Source organism: Pyrus communis, chromosome 4 (genome assembly GCF_963583255.1).
Source record: "Pyrus communis chromosome 4, drPyrComm1.1, whole genome shotgun sequence".
Classification (NCBI taxonomy): Eukaryota; Viridiplantae; Streptophyta; class Magnoliopsida; order Rosales; family Rosaceae; genus Pyrus; species Pyrus communis.
The window spans coordinates 11,110,436-11,134,958 of record NC_084806.1 but is presented as its reverse complement, the minus strand read 5'-3'; the positions used below and the strand labels follow the sequence as shown (position 1 = coordinate 11,134,958).

The window sequence follows — 24,523 nt, the reverse complement described above, 5'->3', positions numbered from 1 at the left end:
GACATTTAAAAAGAAGTAATCATTCAAAGAGTTTTGATTAGCATCCTTGTTTGACAGAAAGAGCTAGGAAGTTAATGAATTTGAAGATTCAAGAAGCACGTTTGCCATCGTTGACCAAATTATATGAATTCCACACATGTTTGTACACTTTAATTTATTATCGATAAAATTACTCAGTTTTTTTAATTCAAGAACAAAAGATACTTGTGGACCAAATTATTTTAACATGTTACTTAAATTTGAATGGAAGGAAAGGAAAATAAGAAAAGGAAAGAGATCATGATTTGTTCTACTAAGGTCACCGGATCAAGTGATTTTGACCTTCCAAATTTCATTCAACGATAAAAAATTATCACAGTTTTTAATTAGTCAAAATAAGTCGACCGTTGAATGATATTTGGAAAGCCTGGATCACTTGATCCGGTGATCTTGGTGGAAGAGATTTTGAAAGTACTCTTTCCATAAGAAAAGAATATGAATTCAAACCTTTTGTTCATACGATGACAATGAAACGTGAGTCAGCAAAGTCTCCAAGCATTTTTTCTTTTGGTCAACAAGCGAAGTCTCCAAGCGGTGGAATCTTCATATGTGGTGGAATTTTTATTTAAAGTGTTTAGTATTTAAGCGGGTATTTTACGTACCATAAAAAAATAAAGGAACACAAAAGAAATTATTTTCTTCACTTGTATTTTATTATAACATGTGAAATATTGCATGAATACCCATTATTTGAAAATTTTATAAATAATAAGTAAAATTAGCCTTCGAAGAAAAAAAATTAAACAAATGCCTCGAATGTTTTACTCTTTTTACAAGAAGAAAACAAACATGTATTGGTAAAAATTTAAAATGTAAAAGGAAACCTTGCCTAGTTTGTAGGTTTAGACGAATGCCTTAGAACCCTTTACCATAATTTCTTGTTAAATTGGCACGTGTTGATTACGTAAATCGGTCAGAATCAAGATAAAGTGTGTTGTATCTTTGCAACTAAAGTTTGAATCTCTCTTCTCATAAGTTAGACTATTAGAGTAACTTAAAATATATATCGTCTTGTAAAAAATATAAATATATAGTACGTGGATAATCTTTGAAGGAAACATCATAATATTTTGCTTTGTTACTTTAATCCATATTCACATCATAATCTCTTGCTTTGTCATTACTTTAATCTATATTCGGAAAACAACATTTTGTGGAATACTATGGTTTCAATTTTTACTAACTCATTTGAAGATGCTCTTATAAGTCTGTACTCTACAATGGACAATAATTAGAATGCCATGTCATTGTTCTTGTATTATGATAAATATTTTCTTTTTAATTCCTCTAGAACATCGTAAACAACAACTTCATTGCCACCCTGATCAATAAACAAATGAACTTCCTTGCCACTACATGATTATTAAAAAACCCACTAACGTGCATAAAGCTATTTTAATCAGTAATTTAAATAAAGGTATCATTTCTTTTTAAAGTGATAAATCATTAGAGATGACTCTGCATGATCTTAAAAAGATGTTATAAATTATTATAGACTTCTTTCTCTTATTTTATGTATGAGAAATAATCCGTGACACTACTTTTGTTACATAATTTTTGCTACATGTTTTTATGGAGTTCATTTCGTAATATATTTCAACGATGGGATTGGTTTATCTTTAGGTCTTCTTTCAACTATCATGTCTGCCAAAGATACCCAAATATGAAATCATATGATCATTGGATTAAGAGTTTAGGGTTTTTTTGTAGATCCATATTGGTCAATTTTTTCCACTACAAGTACAAATGAATGTCTTAATGGTTTTTTTATTTGTTTTTTTTTATTTTTACTTTTTGCAAGAAATAATGAACTATGAATGATATTCTAAAAATAAACAGTTCGGATCGTTAAAATACATTATAGAGATAGCCCTACAAGAATGTATGTATAAAATTGTGGAATCCGCTCCCTTTAAATATATATTATAATATATATAGATATATATATATATATATATCATATATATATATGAGCTTGTGTAACGCATCCCTGTCTTGCTACTCCAAATGAGGCATGTAATCAGTTTGTGTTTATTTACTACTAAATTATATTGAAAAATAATACATATAATAATTAGGAAATCTTGAGGTTAGATTTGAATGGTGTTTCTTAATTTTAGATTCTTAGTTTCAGTGCCTGCCAACAAAATACAACATTATCTCCTTTTTTTTTGGTCAAACAAAAATAAAACACTCTTTATCTATCCCTTTATCTCTACCTGCAATATCTAATTCCATTACGGGATTCATGAAACTTTACCATCCCATCAAGCTTTTTTCCCATGACTTTATCTACTTTTGGTTTTATGCCTTTCCCTTTTTCCCCTTCCAATCAGTAAACTCAAGTATGCAGCATCAAAAAGCAGGAGCTCACTAATTTGTTTATTTTTTAGAATGCTCGAAATGATTACGTACAAAATGCAATTTAAATGATGAAAATGCAAGGCTAATTTGCATGCTTGATTTATTTGAGTTGTCATGAGTGCTTGCAAGTTGTTTATATGTATGTATGTATGTCTGTATGTATGTATGTATGTATGTATGTGAGATTCATATGCACTAACATATTACAATCACCGATTTGTGAATGGATGATTGAACCAATGTTTAAAAATTTCTCAAAGAAACTTTAAAAAATTTAAAATCTACAATGAGTTCCGACAAATTTTCTGCAATGAATTGGTAAATATTATCAATATTCATTGATTTTCCTATATCAAGCGGGTATATGGTAAAGTTTACATTTCATCCCTATTTCCATATCGATTCTTGATTTTTCGGGTACTTCGATAAAAATATTGCTAATTTCGTGGATATTCTAAACATTGAATTGACTCAACATAATTTTTTAAGTGATATGTAAGCAATCTATTTCCAACAAGTGTACTAACCCAATTTTTTTCTGGCCTAATAATAATTCTTCAAATTTAAAAAACGAGACCAATGAAAGAAAAGAAGGGAAGCTTTTAGCTTCGGGGTTGAACACCCTTTTCATAAAGAAGTGAATTGCAAGGAAGCAATCATACTATATTGTCCGATGTTTCCTATATTCATACATTTTCTTGGGAAGTTGTGGAGGAACCATCCTCCCAAAATGCAAATAATTTATATAACTAAAGCTAAAGCTTTGTTTAATTTTTCTTCTTTTGTTTCTTTAGCTCAACTAAAGTTAAAGTTACCTGAAGAATCATGGAAGATAATATTGTCTTCATTTTCTAATGCTTGTGGAGATGTTTTGGTCACACCTGAAGGATGGAACTGATACCTACCACTTGGTCTGGTGCCTTTCCTCCATGGGAGTTGAACAGTTGACCAAACTTCTTGTTGAGCCAACTATGTCACCTTGGGGTGTTTTTTATTTTTATTTATTTTTATTTTATATGGTCACTTTCAGTGATTGATGACTATCCGGATATGACATTTTGTGCTAGCGTTATAACGTTAGATAGAATGAAATTTACATATAATAATATACATTATTGACCTAAAATATCACAGTAATAATGTACTCGTGCAACGAAAGTGCTTCTCCACTTAATGACTTGAAATTTATAAAATAAATATTTCATGATAACCGTGATTATTTAATTATTTGGTGGCTATGTATTAATAAGAGTTTAGTAAAGGTAGGAACAAGTTTTAGTCAAAAGTGGCTGGTCATGTCCTTTTGATTCTGCTTTCTCTTTCTACTTAAGCAAGAAGTCCAGTTTCTTCAGTGTTTGTTTGGTATGTATGCTCTAGTGCTACATACTGTATTGTCCGACAATGTTAGGTGTAATAATATACGCTCTAGTGCTATGATCACGTGAAGGCTAGCACTATGCGAGGTCACCTACGAGTTGAAGTCGCCTAATGCGACTTGTACGACAGGGCTAACACCTACTTGGATCCAATGCAAGCATACGGTGCAGAGGTGAACATCACGTGAAGGATTGGCTCTGGCTAGAGACGGAAGCACTAACACCGGGTGCAACAATGATGAGCACTACATGAATATATGCATGCCATAATGATTCTATGATTGCAACAATATAATAACTTACCTGAACTTACATGCGTATCCTGTAGGATTGTTTTAGCATCTCATAATAGTGCAACATTTATGAGCAAGTAAAATGCATATGAATATGCCACGACAATATGTAAATCTCAACCACATAACAACATTTTTGAAAATTAAACAAATCATGGCATAAAATGCATAAATTGATTTAAAGGCATTTGTGGAAACTATAAGGTATGTGTGTGCGTGTGTGTGTCTATATATATATACACACGAAAACAAAGTGCCCACTCATAGATACGTAATAGGAACGAAACCTCCGAGCCTTGTTTGACCCCATACGTCCTCAGGATACGTTTCCCCTATACATGAAATTACTAATTTAATTAGTTTAACAACACATATACGGAAACTTAAATAAAACCCTCATAGTTTGTTCAAACATAGGGTTTAAATATATGAAACGATCTACTCGACGTCACAGACCTACACAAATTGACAAAAAGCCAATCGGAGGCCAGACGCACGGCCTTACTCGCCACCACGTATGGGCAGAGACTGACAGAGGCCTAACAGCCATTAAGAATATTCCGTTAAATGGTAACGGAGTTGCCTGACGCCATTAGGATATTCTGTCAGAGTTGATGGAATATTCCGTCGTCTTCTCCGTTAGTCCTCGCCAGTCTTCGTCGTCTACTGCCGTCTGAACTCGCCGAAAATCTGGAAATCTTCGTTGGTTTCTGGGTAGAATTTCAAAGCTTCATAACTTGCTCATTTCTCAACCATTTTTTATGAAATTTATATAGAAATGAAGCTAAAGAAGAGGAGAACAAGATTGTACCTCTTGGAAGTTCAAAAATGGATGGAACATGGCCTGAAAAAGCATCGAAAAGTTAGGCCAAAAACTCGATTTCTCGAAACTAGGTAGTTTCACGTCAACTCTTCCTCAAACCTTCACTAAAGACCTTGGGGAATTAAGTGGAGGCCTTTAGACTTCTTGAAAACATGTAACTCAATCGCAACTCATTGAGGAACGGTTGAGCCGAGTCGGACTTTCCGCGTTCGACGTCCAAAACTTGGTCAAACCACGATCGAAGGGCACGGTTGTGTTCGTGGTGGTGAGATAAGTTCGAAGGTGTGGTTCTCAAGGCACGTTTGTGTGTTTTGGTGTCTGTTTGAGTGAGTTGCAGAGTGAGGGTGTGCAAGAGGGTCTTCGGGGGAGAGAGAGAGAGGTTTGCTCAGTTTCCGATTGGTAGAACAGAAATGGAACTTGTTTTCTAATTGAACGTGAGTGAGAGAGGGAAAACAATTGATTGGTGAAGAAGAAAATTAGGGAAAAAGGAATGGTGGCGAGGGATTGGTGGAAAAATCAAATTGAATAATTTGATTGGTTGTTGAAGATAGGGGGACTGGATCCACCAATTAGGGAAGGGATGGATTTTATACAATTTTTAATGTACTAAATCTGCCTATTTGACAGTGTTTCTGACACTGTAAATTTGTACACGCAATCCGTGATTAATGTACTTTAACTATGCATAACTTTTTTATTCTAGATCCGATTCGAGTCTAATGCGCGCTCACGCATTCGTAACGACAAGTACTTTATAAGTACAAAACCTAGAAAAAAAAACAACAGTTGAAAAACTACGTCCATGTCAAATTCCACTTTTGTCCAAAGAAGAGTATAATCGTCAAATTACACTAATGGAAAAGAAATTACAGTGAGAAATAGGGATGCATCATCACAAAAAGGAGTCCATAAATCAATCACAATAGTCTATTCTTCTAGCTTTAGCCATACGTGGACCTCCGAATGTCATCAACCTCCCTAGTAAGGATGAATTTGGTTGGCATGTATTCAACATAACAAATTGCAATTCCAACCACACAAAACGACCTAGCAGCAGCTGGAGGATGGCAAGTTATTCCCGATCCCAGCTACGTACCCACGTGAGCCTGCCTTAATGAGACAAGTGTGTATGCGTTATTGTATTTTCATATCACGAAGTTAGTGATTGATTGCATTGTGTACGGACGCTCCACATCTTGAAAAATCTTTTAGTTCAGTTTTGTTGCTTTTTTATTATGAATGTTTTAGTCGTTAGATTTTATTTTCACAATTAGTTAAAAATTATTTTCAATCTTAGTCATTTATTTTTCATATAATTAAATGTTATGTAGTATTAAAGAAATATTCCTTTTTGTGACAAATTTGTGGGATATAACTTTTCCTAATCTAGCTAAAAATGCCTATCTCGGTAGTTGTACTCACAATGCTAGTGACATTACCAATCTTTAATTGTCCGATCCTTTTTGTTTGTTTGTTTTGTGATGCAATAATATTGGGGAGTGGAAGGGGCAATTTTTGGATGAGTAATTAGTTATCTAACTCATTATTATGAAAGTCGAAATTAAAACCTCCCACTTACAATTAGCGCAGAATACCATTGGATTTATTGTGTTAGTGATAAAAACTCATTAACATGTTTAAAATGGGTTTTTACCAAGAAAAAGAAAACATGTTTAAAATGTATTAGCACTAAAACTTATATGTAAATTTAACTTAAAATCTATTTATAGGAGAAATTTTTCAATGTGACAGTAACACAGCTTGGTACCTTAAGTGTTATCAATGCAAGTGGTTGACATTTTTTTTTTTTTCAAATATTCAACAACTTGTATTATAATTTATAATACTTGGTGTAACGATATATGTTCTCGACACATTGAAAATATTTTGTTAGCAGGGATAGCAAATTGAACTTAAAGTCGATTTACATGCGTTCTCAAACTGCCAAGAGGATCCTGGAATCTTTCAATCACATATGTTCATCGTACATCGTGTGATCATAAATTATTGCAAATTGTTTTATTTAAAATTGAATATAAAGAGTACCTGATAAAAAATGACCGTACGATATACGATAAACGGATGTAATTAGAGGATTTTCGAAATCCTCACAAAGACAAAGAAGATCCGGCAAGGATCCTCTCTCCTCAAACAAGTGTACACGTTTGTCTCTTGTTCTCAAAACCCTATCCAATCACCAAACCACACGTTTCCCTCCAATCAAATCAACCAATATCTAATTAAAAAACAAAAAAGTTAAAAAAAAATCGAAAAAACAAAAAAACAAAGGAAAAGGCGAGATGCTTGCGAAGGAATCGGGCAGTTCGGAATTCGACCTTCCCGTGGAAGTGTTGGAATTACTGCCGTCGGATCCTTTAAAACAGCTCGATGTGGCCCGCAAAATCAAGTCCCTCGCTATCTCGACACGTGTCTCGGCCCTGGAATCAGAGTCGTCCGCTCTGCTCAAGAAGCTCGCCGAGAAGGACCAGATCATAGCCGACCTCCAATCCCAGGTGGAGTCCCTCGACGCCTCTCTCCCCGAGACCGCCGACAAACTCGCCCTCGCGACCAGGAGAAGGTCCGACCCGCCCCAACCCGACCCACGAATCTTAAACCGCTTCAGTTTCAGTGAATGCGTTGACTAAATTTGACTTCGGTTCCGAAATAGGAGGGATTGGTGAAGGAGAGGGCCGTACTCTCTAACACAGTGAGGAAGCTGAACAAAGATGTATCGAAGGTAACTGAATTTTTGCCGAGGTTGAAACGGCGCCGTTTTCTGCTTAGACTGAGCTTAGTTTGCTAATGTGCGCAGCTGCAGGTGTTCAGAAAGGCGCTTATGCGATCACTTGCAGAGGATAAAGAAAATCCTGTGGCAAATTTTATTTGTCAATTTTATTTAATTACGTTTCTGCTTTTAATTATTTTAATTAATTTGACATGTTGGATTGGATTTTGTGACACAGAGTGGAGCTTCAGAGGTTGTTGCCAAGCCTTCTAATACTGTACAAGCCGAAGAGAACTTGTCTTCTAAACCACATGTTGGACATGGAGGTTTGTTATCCCGAAATCTTAATTTTAAGTTTTTCGTCCTTGTTTTTGTTTTAATCGTACCTGCAATTCATTGTCGTAAAACAGTTATGTTATGTTGTTAGAATGTAAATCATAAGAAAAAATTAACCGTACGTAGAATTCATTGTCATAAAACAATTATATATTATGTAGTTAGACTGTAAATCATGAAAAAAAATTAACCATTAGAATGTGACTACATTTTTTGTTTGTTACTTATTATATCTTTTTTATTTTTTTTGGGCCAACTTCATTTGCTCTATCTTTTGGTTCTCTGCTTAACTGGCAATGTACAACAAAACCCTAACTTGACAGTAATTTCAGAAGGTGATGTCACATTTTCAGTCCAAAGCACGTTTTCTGAAGCAGGAAGTACGTTTCATGAGGATCGCGACACAGTTGGTACGGTTTGAATTAAGATCTTGGTCACGAAAAAATTGCTTTCAGTTATGCTTATAGTGAAGAACTTTTTAACATGTCAAATTTAATTTTCTTGCGTTTTCTTGTTGCAATGGCAGCCTCAAGAGCTCGCATAGCACACAGTGTCATGTTAGCATCCCAAACTAGCACACCTCGGCTCACTCCCCCTGGTTCTCCTCCTATCTATTCTGCATCCGCATCACCAACAAGAACACCGAAACCTGTGTCTCCAAAGCGACACTCCATGTCCTTCGCCACTTCAAGAGGCATGTTTGATAACAGATCGTCTGCGCCCTCAATCCATCACAGCTCGGAACGCGGTTAGCTCGAGAAACTTCTGTAGAAAATGTTTAATCACGGTTCAAATAATTTTTTAGGTAGGATGCATGCGGTGTCACCCTGCAACAATGTTAAATAATTTGGTCATAGTTAATGTGTATGGTTATTTGATTCTCTCTTAATCTGTTTCAGGAAGAACTAGGGTGGATGGGAAAGAGTTTTCCCGTCAAGTCAGGTAAAGTCGCTGATTAAATCTTGAATTTGAATCTGGTGGGAAAGAACAAGTTACAGAAATTTGTCTGAAGAATATTGAGATGGTACGCAGAACAACCCCACATCGCTTAGGTTGTTTTACGAGGTTTTACAATTCATTCACTGCCAAAATTAGCAGCTTACTACGAATATTTCAAGTCGTTCTAAGTAACTTCCAAGTAACTGGCCATGAATGCTTATGAGCTGCGCAAGGAATAAGCCTGATGGGTTGCCATCTCAATTTTCTTAGTTACTAATTGATACGGTCATAAAGTATGGAATCGGTTCTTGAGTCTCAAATACCGAAAATTCACTACCAGTACCACAATCCAAAATTTCGGGTTTGGCCTGCATCCAGTTTACAAACTATTTTTACTTTGCTATTCAAACTATTATTGTTGAGGAAGTTTATTCTCACCGTTGATCTTTTATTTCTTTTCCCCCAAGGAGTCGTCTGTCTTACGAGCAGTTTGGTGCATTACTGGCAAATGTTAAGGTACTAAACGGGAAACAAGCAAACAAAAGAGGTATGTCCTTCCTTCCATCCTCGCTCTCTCCCTCTGCTCAGCGTATGTTCATTTTTAAGTTTTCCATTACCACTTGAGTGACTGTTGTGCAAAATTTCAGGAGACGCTACAGAAGGCGGATGAGATATTTGGGCCAGATAACAAGGACCTATATGCTATTTTTGAAGGATTAATCAGCCGCAATGTCCATTAAATTGACAATTTGAATCTTGTAAAAGCCAGTTTTACCACTTTAATCTGTTTTTTGGCTGTAATTAAATGCAAATTCAACGTGTACTGGAAGTCTGAAACCATTCTTTGAACTCCTGCTACTTAACTGTATGACTAGTAACTTTGCGAAATTACGTACTATTGAGTAGTACTATTGGTTAAATCTTGCGTATCTCGTATCACTCAGTGGTACGTTAAACGACCTGATATTACTCACGTTCGAGTCCATCCATGAGGTAAGTGGTTGTTTCCCTGAAGATTGGCTTTTCACAAGTTCACGTCAAGAAATGCTTTTGAAATTGTACTTTCGGCAATTAACGTAGTGCATCCTTTTGAGTGTACTATGGTTTATTCACATAAAATTAACAACGTGACGAATTGATAGGATAAGGCATTATTAAGAGGTGATTTCTTTGTCAATACTAAACAGTACGAGGGATAAATTTAGTAGACGAGAGATACATTATCATCTCATGCTTATGTCAAATTAAGACAAGTCTTAATAAGCTTTTAGGCCAATAAGATACATGGAGAGAAAAACTTTGCTACACGCATCCAAGTTCTAGACCACATGACTTGTCCGTCCTACGCATGAGAACAATTTGTATGACACGAGTATACCGTTGGCGTTCAATAAAATAATGATACGTAAAAAGAAACTAACTTATGTCCTTGTATTATTAGAACGGAACACTATTGTGACGATATACCCGTGTCATACAAGTCCCCCCCCCCCAACGCACAACACATTCTACTGAATACCCCCTCCCTCGTTTCAGACCGTTGATTGTTAATTATTGCCACGTGTCAAAGACCCAGAAGACGTGTAAACTGTAGGAGTTTGGGAATCTCCATAACTATACGTGCTTGCTTGCTTGCAAAACCTTTTCACAAACATGCAAAAATTACACGTTGTTATTTCTATTTATTTAAGAGTTTAAGACAGATCACATCGACTGGATTAAGAAGCTAATTAACGCTGTGCCAATAACAATTAAAAGCCGATTTTTGGGTTTTAATAGTCGCTGATTGTCCAAAAATGCAGGAATATTTAGAGGGAAAAAACGGAAAAATCATGGCAGCCACTATTTTCCATTTCTCCCTCTCTCCCTCTTGCTTTCTCTCTCTTGATTTTCTCTCTCTAGGTTTCTGTGTGTATGGTGTGTCGTTTCCTTTGGCTTCTGAAACCTTCAGCGGTTCTCTTTGGTTGGTGGCAGCCTCTGAGAATTCATGGAAGATGCCCCAGAATCTGAACCAGAAACTTCTTCATGGTAATCGCCTCCGTGCCTGCTTTTCAGATCATAGCTTCTGGTTTGGCGGCTTTTGTCTCTAAGTAGTAAGCTTTTCAAACTCTCATCCTGCAATGGTAAAATTTTCGTTTCCTCTTAGTAATATGAATGTCTAGCCTAGGAGGTCGCATTTACTTGTCATATTGCGTTCATTAGGGTAAAAATATAAGTCATTCCTCCCTGCAAACAAATCAAAATGCCACTTGCGTGTGGAAAAATTTCTTGACGTTTTTTTATACAAGTGACATTTTGCTTTAAGCCAACTTAAATTGCTTAAGGTAGCACATCCATTCTAGCCAATGTGACTACGCCTACGTCTGATTGTTTATTTTGTGGTTTATATCTTTGTATAATGTCTGACTATGGTTTGTTTCTTATATGCGAGGAGCTAAGCATTATGGTTTTGTTGTTACGTTATTCATTTGCACATGGTTTTGTTGGTTAAAAATGTCACTTTCGAATCTTTTGTTTTTGTTTTAGGGGTTTTTTTTTTTTTTTTTTTTTTTTTTTTTTTTTTTTTTTTCGCTTGAATAATTTCCCTGTTCCTCAAGAGATGATGTTTCAACGGTTCTTCTATAATCCATACACAAATCATTTATTTGATTCTATATATCTAGAGATATTTATTTATGCATGTGTCATATTCTGTGGCCCTTCTCTTCCTATTCCCCTCCCCACTTGGATGGTCGGTACTAGTAATACTACCATGGTTTGGCTGAATTTGCTCTTTAGGTTACTTAATCTGTTAGATTTTGGCATATTTTCTGTTCTTTGCTGACATATTGCTTCGTATGGGCAGCAATGGTTCCCGCGAAACGGCCAAATACAATGAAGAAGCTCAGGCTACAACAAAGCCTTCTGCTCTCGGAGGATCAAGAAGAGCGCGAGCTGGATTCTCCGACTCTTTTTCAAGTCAAGGTAACAAATTTGTTTCGTATTCTTTTACTAATATTGCAGATATATAGCAATGTGGTACTAATTCTTTTGGGATTTGTCATGATAGACTTGAGATCATTAAATTTGGATGAGGATGTCTCAATAGATGAGCCCTCTTCAAGAGGAGTTTCCGAGGATGAATACTGTCCGAGAAGCTTAGGATCCGAAACATCTTCTCCCAAGGCCAGCACTTCAGACTCGGATGGAAGAGGCAGCAGTACTACTTCAGACTCGGATCCAAGAGCCAACCATCACGGGCGCAGTTTTTTTGGCATGTTGAAAAAAGGACCACAGAATCCCTTCCCAACCTTCCCTCCTAAAGGTGCTCAAAAACCAAAACTCACCAGAAAGAAAACCAAAAGAATAAGAGAGGAATTCATTCCACAGCCCAACTCTCCTGCCCCTAGGTCTTTCGATTCTGACTTTTGCTGCTTCAAATCTTCCTGGAAGAATTACTCACTCTTAGAGCTCCAAGCCGCAACCAACAACTTCAGCCACGGTTTGTACTCACATTTCTTTAGAGCAATTACATTGCATTAGTCGTATATCGCTAGAATCATGGTCTTTTAGAAAGGTTGTCACTTTATGCTCATAGAACTTTTAGATTTGTCTTCTTGAAGAGAACTTGATCGGGGAGGGAGGCTATGCTGACGTCTACAAGGGAACATTGGAAGATGGGCAGATTGTCGCGATCAAATGCCTGACTCGCGGTACTCAAGAAGAAATGACTGCAGACTTCTTATCTGAGCTTGGTGTCATAGTTCATGTTGACCATCCCAATATTGCGAAATTGATTGGCTATGGGGTTGATGGAGGGATGCATCTTGTTCTACATTTGTCTCCCCATGGAAGCCTATCGTCTATACTTTACGGTTTGTTTATCGTTGTGAATTCATCTTTTGCACAGCAGAATTTCTTCCAATTTCACAAACAAGTGACTCGTTGGTTTTGTTTCTTCGTCGCGTGTTTTCTAGGACCTAGAGAGAATCTGGATTGGGGCATCAGATATAAAGTCGCTTTAGGGACAGCTAAGGGCCTTCTGTATCTTCATGAGGGGTGCCAGAGGAGAATTATTCACAAAGATATTAAGGCTTCTAATATTTTGCTGGCAGAGGATTTTGAGCCTCTGGTACACCCTCTTTGATCAATTGCTATAAAGGATTGTCAAAAAGCTGCATTGTGCTAATAATTCTCTGTTACTCCAATTTGAATCCAGATATCTGATTTTGGGCTTGCAAAATGGCTACCAGATTCATGGACTCACCATGTTGTATCGAAATTCGAAGGCACATTTGGGTTTGTTAATCCAAAATCTTTAGATTTTTGCTTTTGTACTAAGCTAGTTTTGTTTTCTAGATCAGTTGACATCATTCCGTTCCCCAATCATGACAGATATCTTCCTCCCGAGTTTTTCATGCACGGCATAGTAGATGAAAAAACCGATGTCTATGCTTACGGGGTGCTAATATTAGAGCTCATCACAGGCAGGCAAGCTTTGGATAGTTCACATAAAAGCCTTGTCATGTGGGTACGTTCACTTCTGTGTACCTCGGTTTCTTGTTTACTTTTTGTAGGTAGTTAAGAAGTATACTGGAATACTTGTTGACAAATTCGATCTCACTGAAACATTACTTTCCAGGCCAAACCTTTGCTCTCTATGAATAATATGAATGAGCTAGTTGATCCATGCCTTGGCGATGCCTATGATTTGAAAGAAATGAAACGTCTTGCGTTAACTGCTTCGTTTTGTGTACACCAGTCTTCAGTGAATCGACCGCAAATGAGCCAGGCATGTAATTATTTCTAGCAACGACTGCTCACAAGTTTGATTTTACAGTGCCAATATATGTGATGACCTAACTAACAAGTTTTTTTTTTGGTCATAACTTAACTAACAAGTTGGTGTTGCGTTTTGTTTTAATTTTGTTTTAAATCCGCTGCAGATAGTCGAAATTTTAGAAGGCGATGAAGGCAGTTTGGAGTACGCTACAAAACGTCAAAAGTCTAAACTTCAAAGGACGTATTCGGAGGAGCTCTTGGATGCAGATGACTACAACTCAACCAAGTGTTTAAGTGATAGAGAGAAACAACTGGAGTTTATCTTGGGCACTTCTAATGAGGCCTAAACTTTCTATGTATGGGGTGTTGGGGTAGTTGAATTTGTTTCTTAAGGCCAGATTCACATTGCGCTGAAATCCGTCCACGGACCAAAAACGCTAGACAGTTTCAGAAGCAGAAAACGATGAGCATGCAAGAGAAGGAAGAGAAGAGCAAAGGACGTTTGTTGGAGATGTTAATGTTATATGTGCTTTGTTAATTACTCATCGTCTGTACAATGAATGTAATCGAAACGACGACTGAATGAGAGAAAAGCTTGAAGGGAGAGGGTGAGTGGTTTTAGTGAGCATGTATGTACAGCTGCTGGAACGAGTGAGTAGGTGATTTCTCGTGAAGGGGAACCTCTTCGAGAAATTTTTTTATTGCGATAGAAACACAGGTGGTACATCACGCGTTTTTATGTAAGTGGTGGAAAATTTTATTTTTTAAGTTATTAACTTTTTAACACACATATCTCATTATTTGTACAATGACACATGATGTACCACCTCGTGTGCTGATCACGCTGAAGAATCTCTCATTCGAATAAAAAAACCCTCGAGGAAAAAGATTAAAGAGGAAAGAGCATTAAAAATAGGGTAAAACCGTCAAAACACAATTAAACGAACAATGTTTTCTATTGGGTTTTTTTTAAGTCAAAATAGTTTTTGAAATTGATATAATTCCTAACTTTGGTCTTGAGATTTAAAACAAATATAAGTGATCTTTTCTATCATCGATCATTTTAATCATTATGTGAAAAAATCTACATTAATTTGAGGGTATTTTTGTCAAATCAACCTCTTCACTTAAACTGATGGTTTCTTTAATTTCACAAAGATTTTTCATGGAAGACCAAAATAATTGACAATGGACAATCTTTGAAACAGTTTCATTGATTTTAAATTTCAGATACTAAAGTGACGAGTTATATAACTTTGAAGTGGTTATGCACTATGCTTTGCTATGTCACACAACAAATCTATATTTGAATTAATGAAACACTCATTTGGCGAATCAATTTAGTTTCAAGCTTAATTATTATCTTCGATTGTTCATAAATTTATCACCTATCATAAAATGAGATCGCAAAAATATGATTTATCTAACCAACACAAAAGTTTAACAAACATGAAACATTAGCCATAAAAGAAAATGATTCAAGTTCTTTAAGAAATCTCAAGTTAGAAGTTTCGTTGTAATTGAACTTATGAAATATTTATTTACTTGAAATGAGAATTGATGTATGATTCTTGGTTTCTTGTGTATTTAATAATACAAATCCTTATTTGATATTCGAAAAACGAGGAATTAGATTGACTAAGGAAAATGGTTGATCATAAGAATTAGATTGACCAAGGAAAATAGTCGATCATATTCACTTCGATTTTATGAGTTCTGCATTTTAAATAGGTAAACATGTAGTTAATGACATGGCTCGTTATAACATGCTTATGTAGATGGAGAAAAAAATGTCATGTATAGAAGTGAGAATATGATCAACTACTCTCTTAACGAAACTAATTTTTGACTTCTTGTAATACAAAACTACACATTTTTTATTTTGTATGTGTCTATTAGTTAACGTAAGAAAAAGCAGAACAATTGTAAGTAAATAAATATTGCCTTAGTGGACAATGATTTTAAAATGGAAAATCACGTCTTGACAGTCGAATCGAATAAATTAAAAAAAATTATGATAAGAAAATTAGCAAGATAGTGTGTGAAAAATAAAAATAGATGTGCGAAACAGTGAACTTAAAACTAAGATGAAAAATACACGGCGGCAGCCACTGGTGGTTCACAGCAGCACTGCACTGAGATATGGGTTAGGAATTTAGGATCGGGATTAGAAATTCAATTGACATTGACACAGTCTGTCTCTCTCCATCTCAGAGATTGAGAATCCGACCGAGCACTGATGACTAGGGTTTGCCTTCACCTCCTTCTCCTCTTCTTCTTCCTGCTCTCAATCTGCTCCACCCCCTCTTCTGCTTCCACCTTCACCGTCAATCCGTCCAAAGTCAAACAGATCTCATGGAACCCTAGGTCTCTCTCTTTCCCACTCTTTCTAAACTAACAGTGTTTTGTTTTTAATTTTTCGATTGGAATTGGATTGATGTGATTGGATTGGATGATCAATTTGCAGAGCTTTCGTCTACGAAGGTCTGCTGACGGACGCCGAGTGCGATCACTTGATCTCCATCGTGAGTTAACGCGCATTTCAATCTTTTAATGTATTCAATTCTGATTTTTTTTTCTCTCACGCTTTTATCAATGTGTTTGATTTCGTTGTGAATAGGCGAAATCGGAGCTGAAGAGATCCGCCGTCGCCGATAACTTGTCCGGTCAGAGCAAGCTCAGCGAGGTCCGGACCAGCTCCGGAATGTTCATTCCCAAGGCCAAGGTCTCTGCTTCTTTTCTCCTTCCCTTTTCCATTTCTCATCATTTTTATATCATAAGTATGTGTTCCTTAACCATATATACTACTTTTGTTAGGCTTTGCTAATTGCCAATTGCCATTCAATTTTACGTTTTTAGCCCGAAGTGCATTGATTACATTATAAATGTGTATGTATAGACACGCCGTGGATGTTTGATTGTTGACGGGATGATCATCGGTCATGAATTGGATTGCAAGTCACCAACGTATGGATGTATATCAAATGTGTTTTTTTACAATTTAAATTTGTTATGTAGGATCCTATTGTTGCTGGTATTGAGGCCAAGCTTGCAACATGGACATTTCTTCCAAAAGGTAAACCCTTTGCAGAAGAATACTGTTTGTATTGTTCTTTTCTTATAACCTTTAACAGGTAGTTAACTTTGAATAATACAATTAATATTCACAGCCATACCTTGTCGAATCATGGATCAAAATTGTTATCCTTTTATTGAGGTCCTCGTATGTTGCATTGACAGGGCCATATATTTAGATTTTAGCAATACGACATGTTTCTTTTCCTTCTTTGCTTATAATTGGTGTTTAGATGTTTTGATGAAGAAGATTGAAGTGAAAACCGAGTATAAATAAGGGAAGATAATCAAAATACGACAAGCATAATTTTTGGTAATATTGTTACTGCTACTGAATTGGGTGAACATGGGAAAAACAGATACTAGCTTGAATGTTTGGAGAGCCATGTTTGTAAGATTTCAGAGGTTATCTATTCTTCCAACATAAAAAACCGAGCATTGCAAATATTGGATTGAGAAAGAAAGAATGATGTGATGAAAATTTAAAAAACGTTTTCATGTTCATTGCTGGGGCAATCTTACATGTGATATCTGTTTCTTGACTTTCAGAAAATGGTGAAGACATACAAGTATTGAGATATGAACCTGGGCAGAAATATGCACCACACTATGATTACTTTGTCGACAAGGTCAATATTGCTAGGGGTGGACACCGCGTAGCAACTGTACTGATGTATCTCACTGACGTGGCCAAAGGTGGTGAAACTGTGTTCCCTGAAGCAGAGGTTAGCTGCATTATTCACCTCCTGGATTCTGTAATTTTTATTGAGCTAACTCGAGCACCATTGAACAGATTAGTGTTACCAGAATTTCTACGTGATAGTTGCCTAACAACATAGGGATCATCTAATCTGTATCCTGGAAGATTTATTTTCATAAGCCACCCCTGGCTGCTCTTGGATTGGTAATATTAGCATGACTGACATGCTCGTGAATCTGCATTACTTTGTTCTATTTTGCATTTGAATTAGCAAAAATGTTGGTAATGGTTATAGTTCTTTCAACAATTGTCTATTATAAAAATTATGAAAAACTAAAAGGATACGGAGGCATAGAAAGTAAGATAAAAAAAATTACTAGTTCTGTTAATTGGTTGAGAGTCTTGAGACGGGGTTGGGTGGTAGAGTATAAAGAAGTTTTTACCAGCTTGATTGTATGCTTTAGTTAATGTTGTTAATAATTATTTTTGTAAACCACTCTGGCTGCAGATACCTTCACGCCGTAAGGCTGCAGAAATAGATCACAGTCTCTCTGAGTGTGCAAAGAAAGGAATTGCAGGTAAGCTCTATATAAAATTATAAATTAATACAGCTTTTATCAAAATATAGAAATTGTTGTAGAAAAGTTGATGTATTCTGTTGCTTCTCTCTTCACCTTGGAAATATTCAGTGAAACCACGACGAGGAGATGCTCTTCTTTTCTTCAGTCTCACCCCACATGCTGTTCCAGACCCGAACAGTCTCCATGCGGGTTGCCCAGTGATTGAAGGTGAGAAATGGTCAGCAACGAAGTGGATTCATGTTGACTCATTTGACAAGAACTTGGATGCTGGCGGGAACTGTGGAGATCTGAATGAGAGTTGTGAGAGATGGGCTGCCCTTGGGGAATGCACCAAGAACCGAGAGTATATGGTTGGAACTCCCGACCTTCCTGGCTACTGTAGGAGGAGTTGTAAGGTATGTTAGAATTCACTTCGTGATTTCCACGCGGAGCATCAGTTGGAGGCTTCCTGTTCCTGTTGCGGTCATTCACTAATTTTTTGGTGGATTGTAATTTTATTTTTCATTACAAGCACTTTTACAGACGTATATAGCTGAATAGACCCTGTATCTTTGTTAATTGTAACGGTTATAGCTGTACTGTTACTATTTGAAACGAAATTCAGCGATAGAAACCACCAAAAGAAATGTGTCCATGTATATACTTGAGACCTGAAATAACGACTTGAAGTTTTACACTACGTTTAAAGATCTAGCTGATTGCTTGGAGTATTACGCTATGTGTATGTTTATAATTTCACACTATTCGACCATTTTGTTCTCCATTAGAAGGAGGAGTTGTAATATTATCCATGTCGCAACTCGCATTTCACATGCTTGAAGTTTGAGAGCTGAGACGTTTGCACGTGCGCACTGCCATTTACATGTGTTATTGCGCATCATGAGAAAGAGAGATGCAAGTTTTTGATATGCTTATACACCGGATCATAGTAGAATTTTTGCAAAGTTCAATTTCTCCTGATTTTTAGTGGTGTCACATAGATTTTCTTATAATTTTGTTAGCCACATAAATTAAAGTATGTACTTTCTTATATCTGTTTGATTGGGGGTTGAAATAGTCGTGCCGTGCCATAATATCTGCAGGTTTGGTACTAAAGTGATTCTGAAAAAAACTAGTATAAAAAAAAGCTGGGAGCTGTTTTTGTGTTTGGTAAACATTCAGCTTCAGTTTTTTTTTACAGTTTTGGATGAAAAAAAACTAAAAACAAGAAGCTGCAAAACCCAGTTTTGAAAAACCGGCTTTTTTCATATCTGTTTTACATAAAAGTTTACCAAACACTATAATACTGTTTTTTTTTTTTTTTTTTTTTTTTCAAAAGCACTTTTACAAAAATGTTTACCAAATATTCTGCTGCTTATTCTCACAGCATAGCAAAAGTAGTTTTTTTTTTCTTCAAAGTACAGTAATACCAAACCAGCTCTTAGATTCCCACCACCATGATTAGAAGGGAGGGAGGCTCCTCCCCAAGTAGGAGTAGTGGTCCTTATTCCTTTGCATGTCTGTCCTACCATTAGGTCATTTGGCACATCCGATGCATGCTATGATTTGGTAACTCGTAGAAACAGCATGGGACACACGTCAATACTGTGTTCAAGCTGGGTCAACCCCCTCTAGTGCTCCATTATACGAGAGTTGAGGTTGTAAACAAACAGATTTTCTAGTATGTACCGTGTGTACACTGACGTCTGTAGTCATTGGATCATTCACTGTTGAATCATTAGCTACACATTCAACGCTACATTAATCTAATTGGTATGTACATTGGGGCATAGTAGAAGTATTAGTAATGGATTTTGGGCACCACTAACAGGATATTTGAATATGAAGAAAGGAAGGAAGATGCTAAATTGCTACTTGCAGAATTAAGGTGACGCCAATGATTCCTTATCGTGTTTTATCAACCATGAGTCTGTAACTTGAATTTTACTTGGGATGGTCAAGTTTCTAGATGTTGATGTATGTCGAACAATGTATCAACGGCTAAAAGCCATCCATTCACACGTGGACAACTAACATTTTGAGTTTGGCAATATCCAACTATATGAATGGAGCACAAATAGCTACAACCTTTGAAGCATTAAACAACTAAATAAGAATATGTTCCATTTATCTATAGGACTATAAGAATATGTTTCCACCCAAATCCTACAATTTTCATCACCATTTATGAAAAAAAAAAAATTAGAATATAACAAGACACCTTACTTTGTCTTTTGAGAAAAAAACAAAGAGAAAATATAGAGGAGGATTCTCTCTCAACAGTTTTGACATTTCCGAACCGTCCAAAGCTCACCCAACGGAGCAAATTTCCTGAATTGAAAAGGGTATAGGTTAAGGAGGAGGGCTTCGACAAACACAACTGGCCCTTTGTGTTTTTGGTTGGCAAAACACAATCGACAGTTGATTACTACAGCAACAGCTGTAAGAGAGATTTCAAGATTCTCTTATATTTGGGGATTGCTTATTCGACCAAGAAATAAACAAACAATTTTTTATTTAGATTCAAGAGCGACATTCTAGGATAGATATCGAATATGTGAATGCGAATTACTTGAATTATAAGTCTCAATAAATAAAACAAACATTCACCAAATATAGCATGAAGATTGGAAGGTACATCCTTTTTAGATCCCATTGTTCAAAGCTCAAGGATTAAAAAATTTGGATTGTTCAAGAGAAATCCGAACCCTTATTTGGTGTGAGGAGGGCTAATAAAATGTGTTAATAAGGACCATATGATTAATTTGAATGGTGCAGATTCTTAGTCATTGAGCTCCAATCAGGAGAGATCTCAACACGTCTTACCAAACTTGCTTAATTCGCGATTTTGGCGAATGATAATTCTGCCACATGGGGATATTGGGATGGGGTGGCATTTGATTAGTTGGGGATTATTCTAATAATTATCTTTAATTTTAGTAACCCTAAAATCCCTAACAAGCTGGCTGGGGTTTAGTTCCAACCAGCAAAACCGCTAACAGCTTGTAAATCACAGGTCCTGGTCCCTCTATATGTGGAGCATAGACCACGACTTTTTTTTTTATTTTTTAAATAAGTTGTAGAAAGTTAGCTAAGATTTTAATCGGATTTTATTTTCTTGGGTGATACAATTCTCTTTAATAATTCTTAGCATTGGGCGGTACGAAATAAACAGTTGATAGTGAAAAGAGAGGATTTTTTTTTTCCCTTTAAAAAAGGGAACAGTAGTGAAGTCACGACAGTTTATCATCATTTTGATGGTTAGAAAGATCTACAGAGACATTTCAATCTTCCTTGGCCACTATCGTGTAATTCACCAGCGCCAATAATCAACCCAGAACGAGCTGTGTTGAATATAAAGTTGAGCAATATGAGCCTACAACCCGAGTGAACTCAAGCCCTAACGATGCCAAATGATCCCAAACTCAAGCTTGAGTCCAGATTGTGAAGCCTAAGTTCACCTTCCAACTCATTTAAGTTTCACCCGACGTCTTATTTTAATTAAAAATTTGCAACCAATTTTTTTTATTAGGGCTTAGGGCTCTTTAAAGCCCTTCAAATGAAATGGGTTAAGGCCGAAACCAAATAGAACTGGCACCCAATCGAACCAAACTAGAACATGGTTAGAACCGGGTTGATCTTGTTTTTCTTGGTAATTTATATTCATAAAATAAGCTAATGAACTGTGTAAAAACTTTGATTCGTGAATGAATTGAGCAGAACCTTCCAATTCCCAAATGATAGCAACACATAGACCGACTTTACCACCACCGTAACATTCCAGTCTACGTGTCCTTCTCCAACCCTAGGGTTTATTCCTTGAGAAAAAGCCCAGAGACTTGAAAAATGTACAAAATTACAAGAAAAACAAAGGTAGAGAGAGAGTGTATTGTGCAGGAGGTTAAATGGTAATAATAAATAATTATTACTAATTATTATATATAAAGGAGGGCAAGTGGTGGGGTCTGTGATTCTGTGGGAAAAAAAGTAAAAACCAGAGCACATCCGCATAAAGAAGTAGAAGGGAAGGTCAGACTCTACCTGTACTAGACATTAGACAAATACCCCAAAGCAAGCAGCTTTTGGATTTTGTTTTTTCACGTTGAATTCACCAAACCCTTTTTCTAGGTTTTTATACTTTTATGCTCTCTGATTTGTGCAATAATTCCTCAAGATCTGCAATTCAAGGCACAAGCTTTTCTCAGCTGGCTGGCTCTCTTTCGCTTACTCTGTCTGTGCGGTAAGGAACAAAAGCAAAGACATGGAGGTGGGGCAAATGCAGAGACAGTGGGTTGACTACACAAAATCCCTGTTCCTGGAGGTAAACGCAACAGAGAAGTGTGAAATTTATGCAAAATCACAGATGGGTTTGTTTTGTTTTCGTTGTATTTGCTTGTTCTGTTCCTGATTTTTTGTTTTTTTGGGTTTTTTTTGGTTTGGGTGAGAGAAGGGCTTTCTGGATGGTCAGTTTTTGCAGCTCCAACAGCTGCAGGATGAGAGCAACCCAGATTTTGTTGTCGAAGTGGTGTCCCTTTTCTTTGAAGATTCCGAGAAGCTTCTCAATGATCTCACCAGAGCTCTGTAAGAATCCAAGATCTTACCTTTTCACTATCGTTTCTTCTCTAGGATTAGATAGGACTGGGTTGATTTGTGCGGTGCTCATAGTTGGCTTTGGATACTTTGAGGAGTGCATGATTTTCCCTTTTTTTATTTTTGTTTGCACAGAGAACAACCAACCGTAGACTTCAAAAGGGTTGATGCCCATGTTCACCAGTTCAAGGGTAGTAGCTCCAGGTACACTTCAATTTTTCTTATTCTTTTGCCTATGAAAAAGAAACATGAAATGAAGTAGCAAAAGTTGGTCCTTTTTTGAATTTCTTAGTTGATTTTATAGTTGGAAATGCTCGTTTTACCGTTTCGAACTCCTAGTTGTATAGTTTGTTGGACAGTTTTGCATTTTGTTCAACCTGAGAGTACATGCTTGGATAGATTAAACTTCGGGAAATGATTTTCACACGCCCCTTTCTCCCTCTGCACTCCCTCTTTTCTAGTCTTTGGATTGAATAGTTCAAAGAGAATCAACGAGTACAGAAGGAGAAAATGGGAGTGTGATAATTATTCATTACCCTAAACTTAATCTAGTTCAGATATAGGGACATAGGTTTGAGAGCAAATTGCTGTTCATGTTTAATTGAATGTGTTTGATGAGAGTTTTTGTGCTCAACAGTATTGGTGCGCAAAGAGTTAAAAATGCCTGCATTGCTTTCCGCAACTTCTGCGAGGAACAGAACACTGAAGGGTGATTTTACTTTACTCTAAGCATTCCTATATAGTGTTCTTCTTTTGCATTTAATTCTTTCTTAATCAGCTCTCGAAGTTGTGAGGTCTTGAACCATGAAAACTGAAGGACTTTTCGTTAGCAGGTGTGTTAGATGTGTTCAACAAGTAAAGCATGAGTACTACCTCGTGAAGAGCAAGCTTGAAACTCTCTTCGCGGTGAGTAGAATTGTATAGACGCTTGATTTTGCTTATTATGTTTAACTTATTATTGTTCCATTTACTTATTCTATTTTTCCAAATTTAAATATTGTTGGTTTCAGATGGAGCAACAAATTATGGCAGCTGGCGGGTCGATTCCTATGTTGGAATTGAATTTCTAAGCCGACAATTGTGAAAAGAAACAAGAAGGTTAGGGTGGTTGGAGAGATCTCATCACACGAGTATTGTATAACACCTCTCTTAATTGATTGAAATTTCTCTTCACTGTTGAATTTGTGCTTGTATGAATGTTATGAGTAGTAGTTTTTCCATCTGGTGCCACTTCTTGATGAACCTTTAACCTTGTTATTATGAAAAGGAGTTTCCCTTCCAATACTAGCTGGTGATATGCTTTATTGCTTAATTACTTTACCTCTTCATGTCTTTGGGTCGTTGTGATTGAAACTGCGGCTGCGCAAACCGATCCCAAGTTTTTGTATTCAACTAGGGTTTTGATCGTGAGAAATCTCCAGCCCGCAGTTTCTGCTTTTGTGGAAACTTTGACATGGCTCAAGTTTTGTGTTGGCTGTTCCTCGTTGTTGGTATTGTTGTGTTAGGGAAATGATTTCACACTCGCTCTTTATCCTCTTGCACTCCCCCTCTTATTTCTGGCCACATGATTGTATAAATCAAACGGTGAATCAAGGACAGAAACAAGCAGGTAAGTGTGGGAGGAGAAAAGAGAGTGCGAAAATCATTTCCCGTGTATTATTAGTAGAATTACATGCTTACCATTCGTATCAATCCTTAGTTGTCATCGGTGCCAGCAGAGATTAAACAAATGACTCATGAAGTCTTGTTTAATAAATCCATATTATAAAATAGATGTGAAAGATTTGATTCTTTGAAGCTAATTGTCAATCTTGATCTGCTTTGCTGGCCATTTATTTGCTGCTCAAACGTGCTTTTCTCGTCAAATTCTTTCTTCAAGGAAAGGAGAATCAATGAGAAGGGTCAATGATCACCACAACCGGACAATAACATTTTGTTCCTT

The 24,523-nt window shown here is 36.5% G+C and overlaps 3 protein-coding genes and 1 pseudogene across 3 annotated transcripts; all 4 read left to right on the top strand.

Moving 5' to 3' along the window:
- The first annotated feature begins 7,195 nt into the window (after positions 1–7,195).
- On the top strand, positions 7,196–9,758 carry LOC137732678 (uncharacterized protein At4g15545-like; annotated as a pseudogene).
- Positions 9,759–10,821: 1,063 nt separating this feature from the next.
- Positions 10,822–14,381, top strand: LOC137732290 (receptor-like cytosolic serine/threonine-protein kinase RBK2). Its single transcript, XM_068471598.1, has 9 exons — positions 10,822–10,988; positions 11,741–11,859; positions 11,945–12,376; positions 12,498–12,749; positions 12,852–13,006; positions 13,094–13,173; positions 13,270–13,405; positions 13,517–13,666; positions 13,821–14,381. Exons 1-9 carry the CDS (start codon positions 10,921–10,923, stop codon positions 14,001–14,003), a joined length of 1,575 nt encoding a protein of 524 aa, XP_068327699.1. The 5' UTR covers positions 10,822–10,920; the 3' UTR covers positions 14,004–14,381.
- Positions 14,382–15,754: 1,373 nt separating this feature from the next.
- LOC137731158 (probable prolyl 4-hydroxylase 4) lies at positions 15,755–18,650 on the top strand. Its single transcript, XM_068470268.1, has 7 exons — positions 15,755–16,023; positions 16,124–16,181; positions 16,277–16,381; positions 16,675–16,732; positions 17,281–17,456; positions 17,940–18,009; positions 18,121–18,650. The coding sequence occupies exons 1-7, from the start codon at positions 15,896–15,898 to the stop codon at positions 18,414–18,416; spliced, it is 891 nt and encodes a 296-aa protein (XP_068326369.1). The 5' UTR covers positions 15,755–15,895; the 3' UTR covers positions 18,417–18,650.
- Positions 18,651–22,115: 3,465 nt separating this feature from the next.
- Positions 22,116–23,865, top strand: LOC137731479 (histidine-containing phosphotransfer protein 1-like). Its single transcript, XM_068470595.1, has 6 exons — positions 22,116–22,312; positions 22,442–22,572; positions 22,717–22,785; positions 23,219–23,290; positions 23,415–23,487; positions 23,592–23,865. The coding sequence occupies exons 1-6, from the start codon at positions 22,253–22,255 to the stop codon at positions 23,649–23,651; spliced, it is 465 nt and encodes a 154-aa protein (XP_068326696.1). The 5' UTR covers positions 22,116–22,252; the 3' UTR covers positions 23,652–23,865.
- The last annotated feature ends 658 nt before the right edge of the window (positions 23,866–24,523 follow it).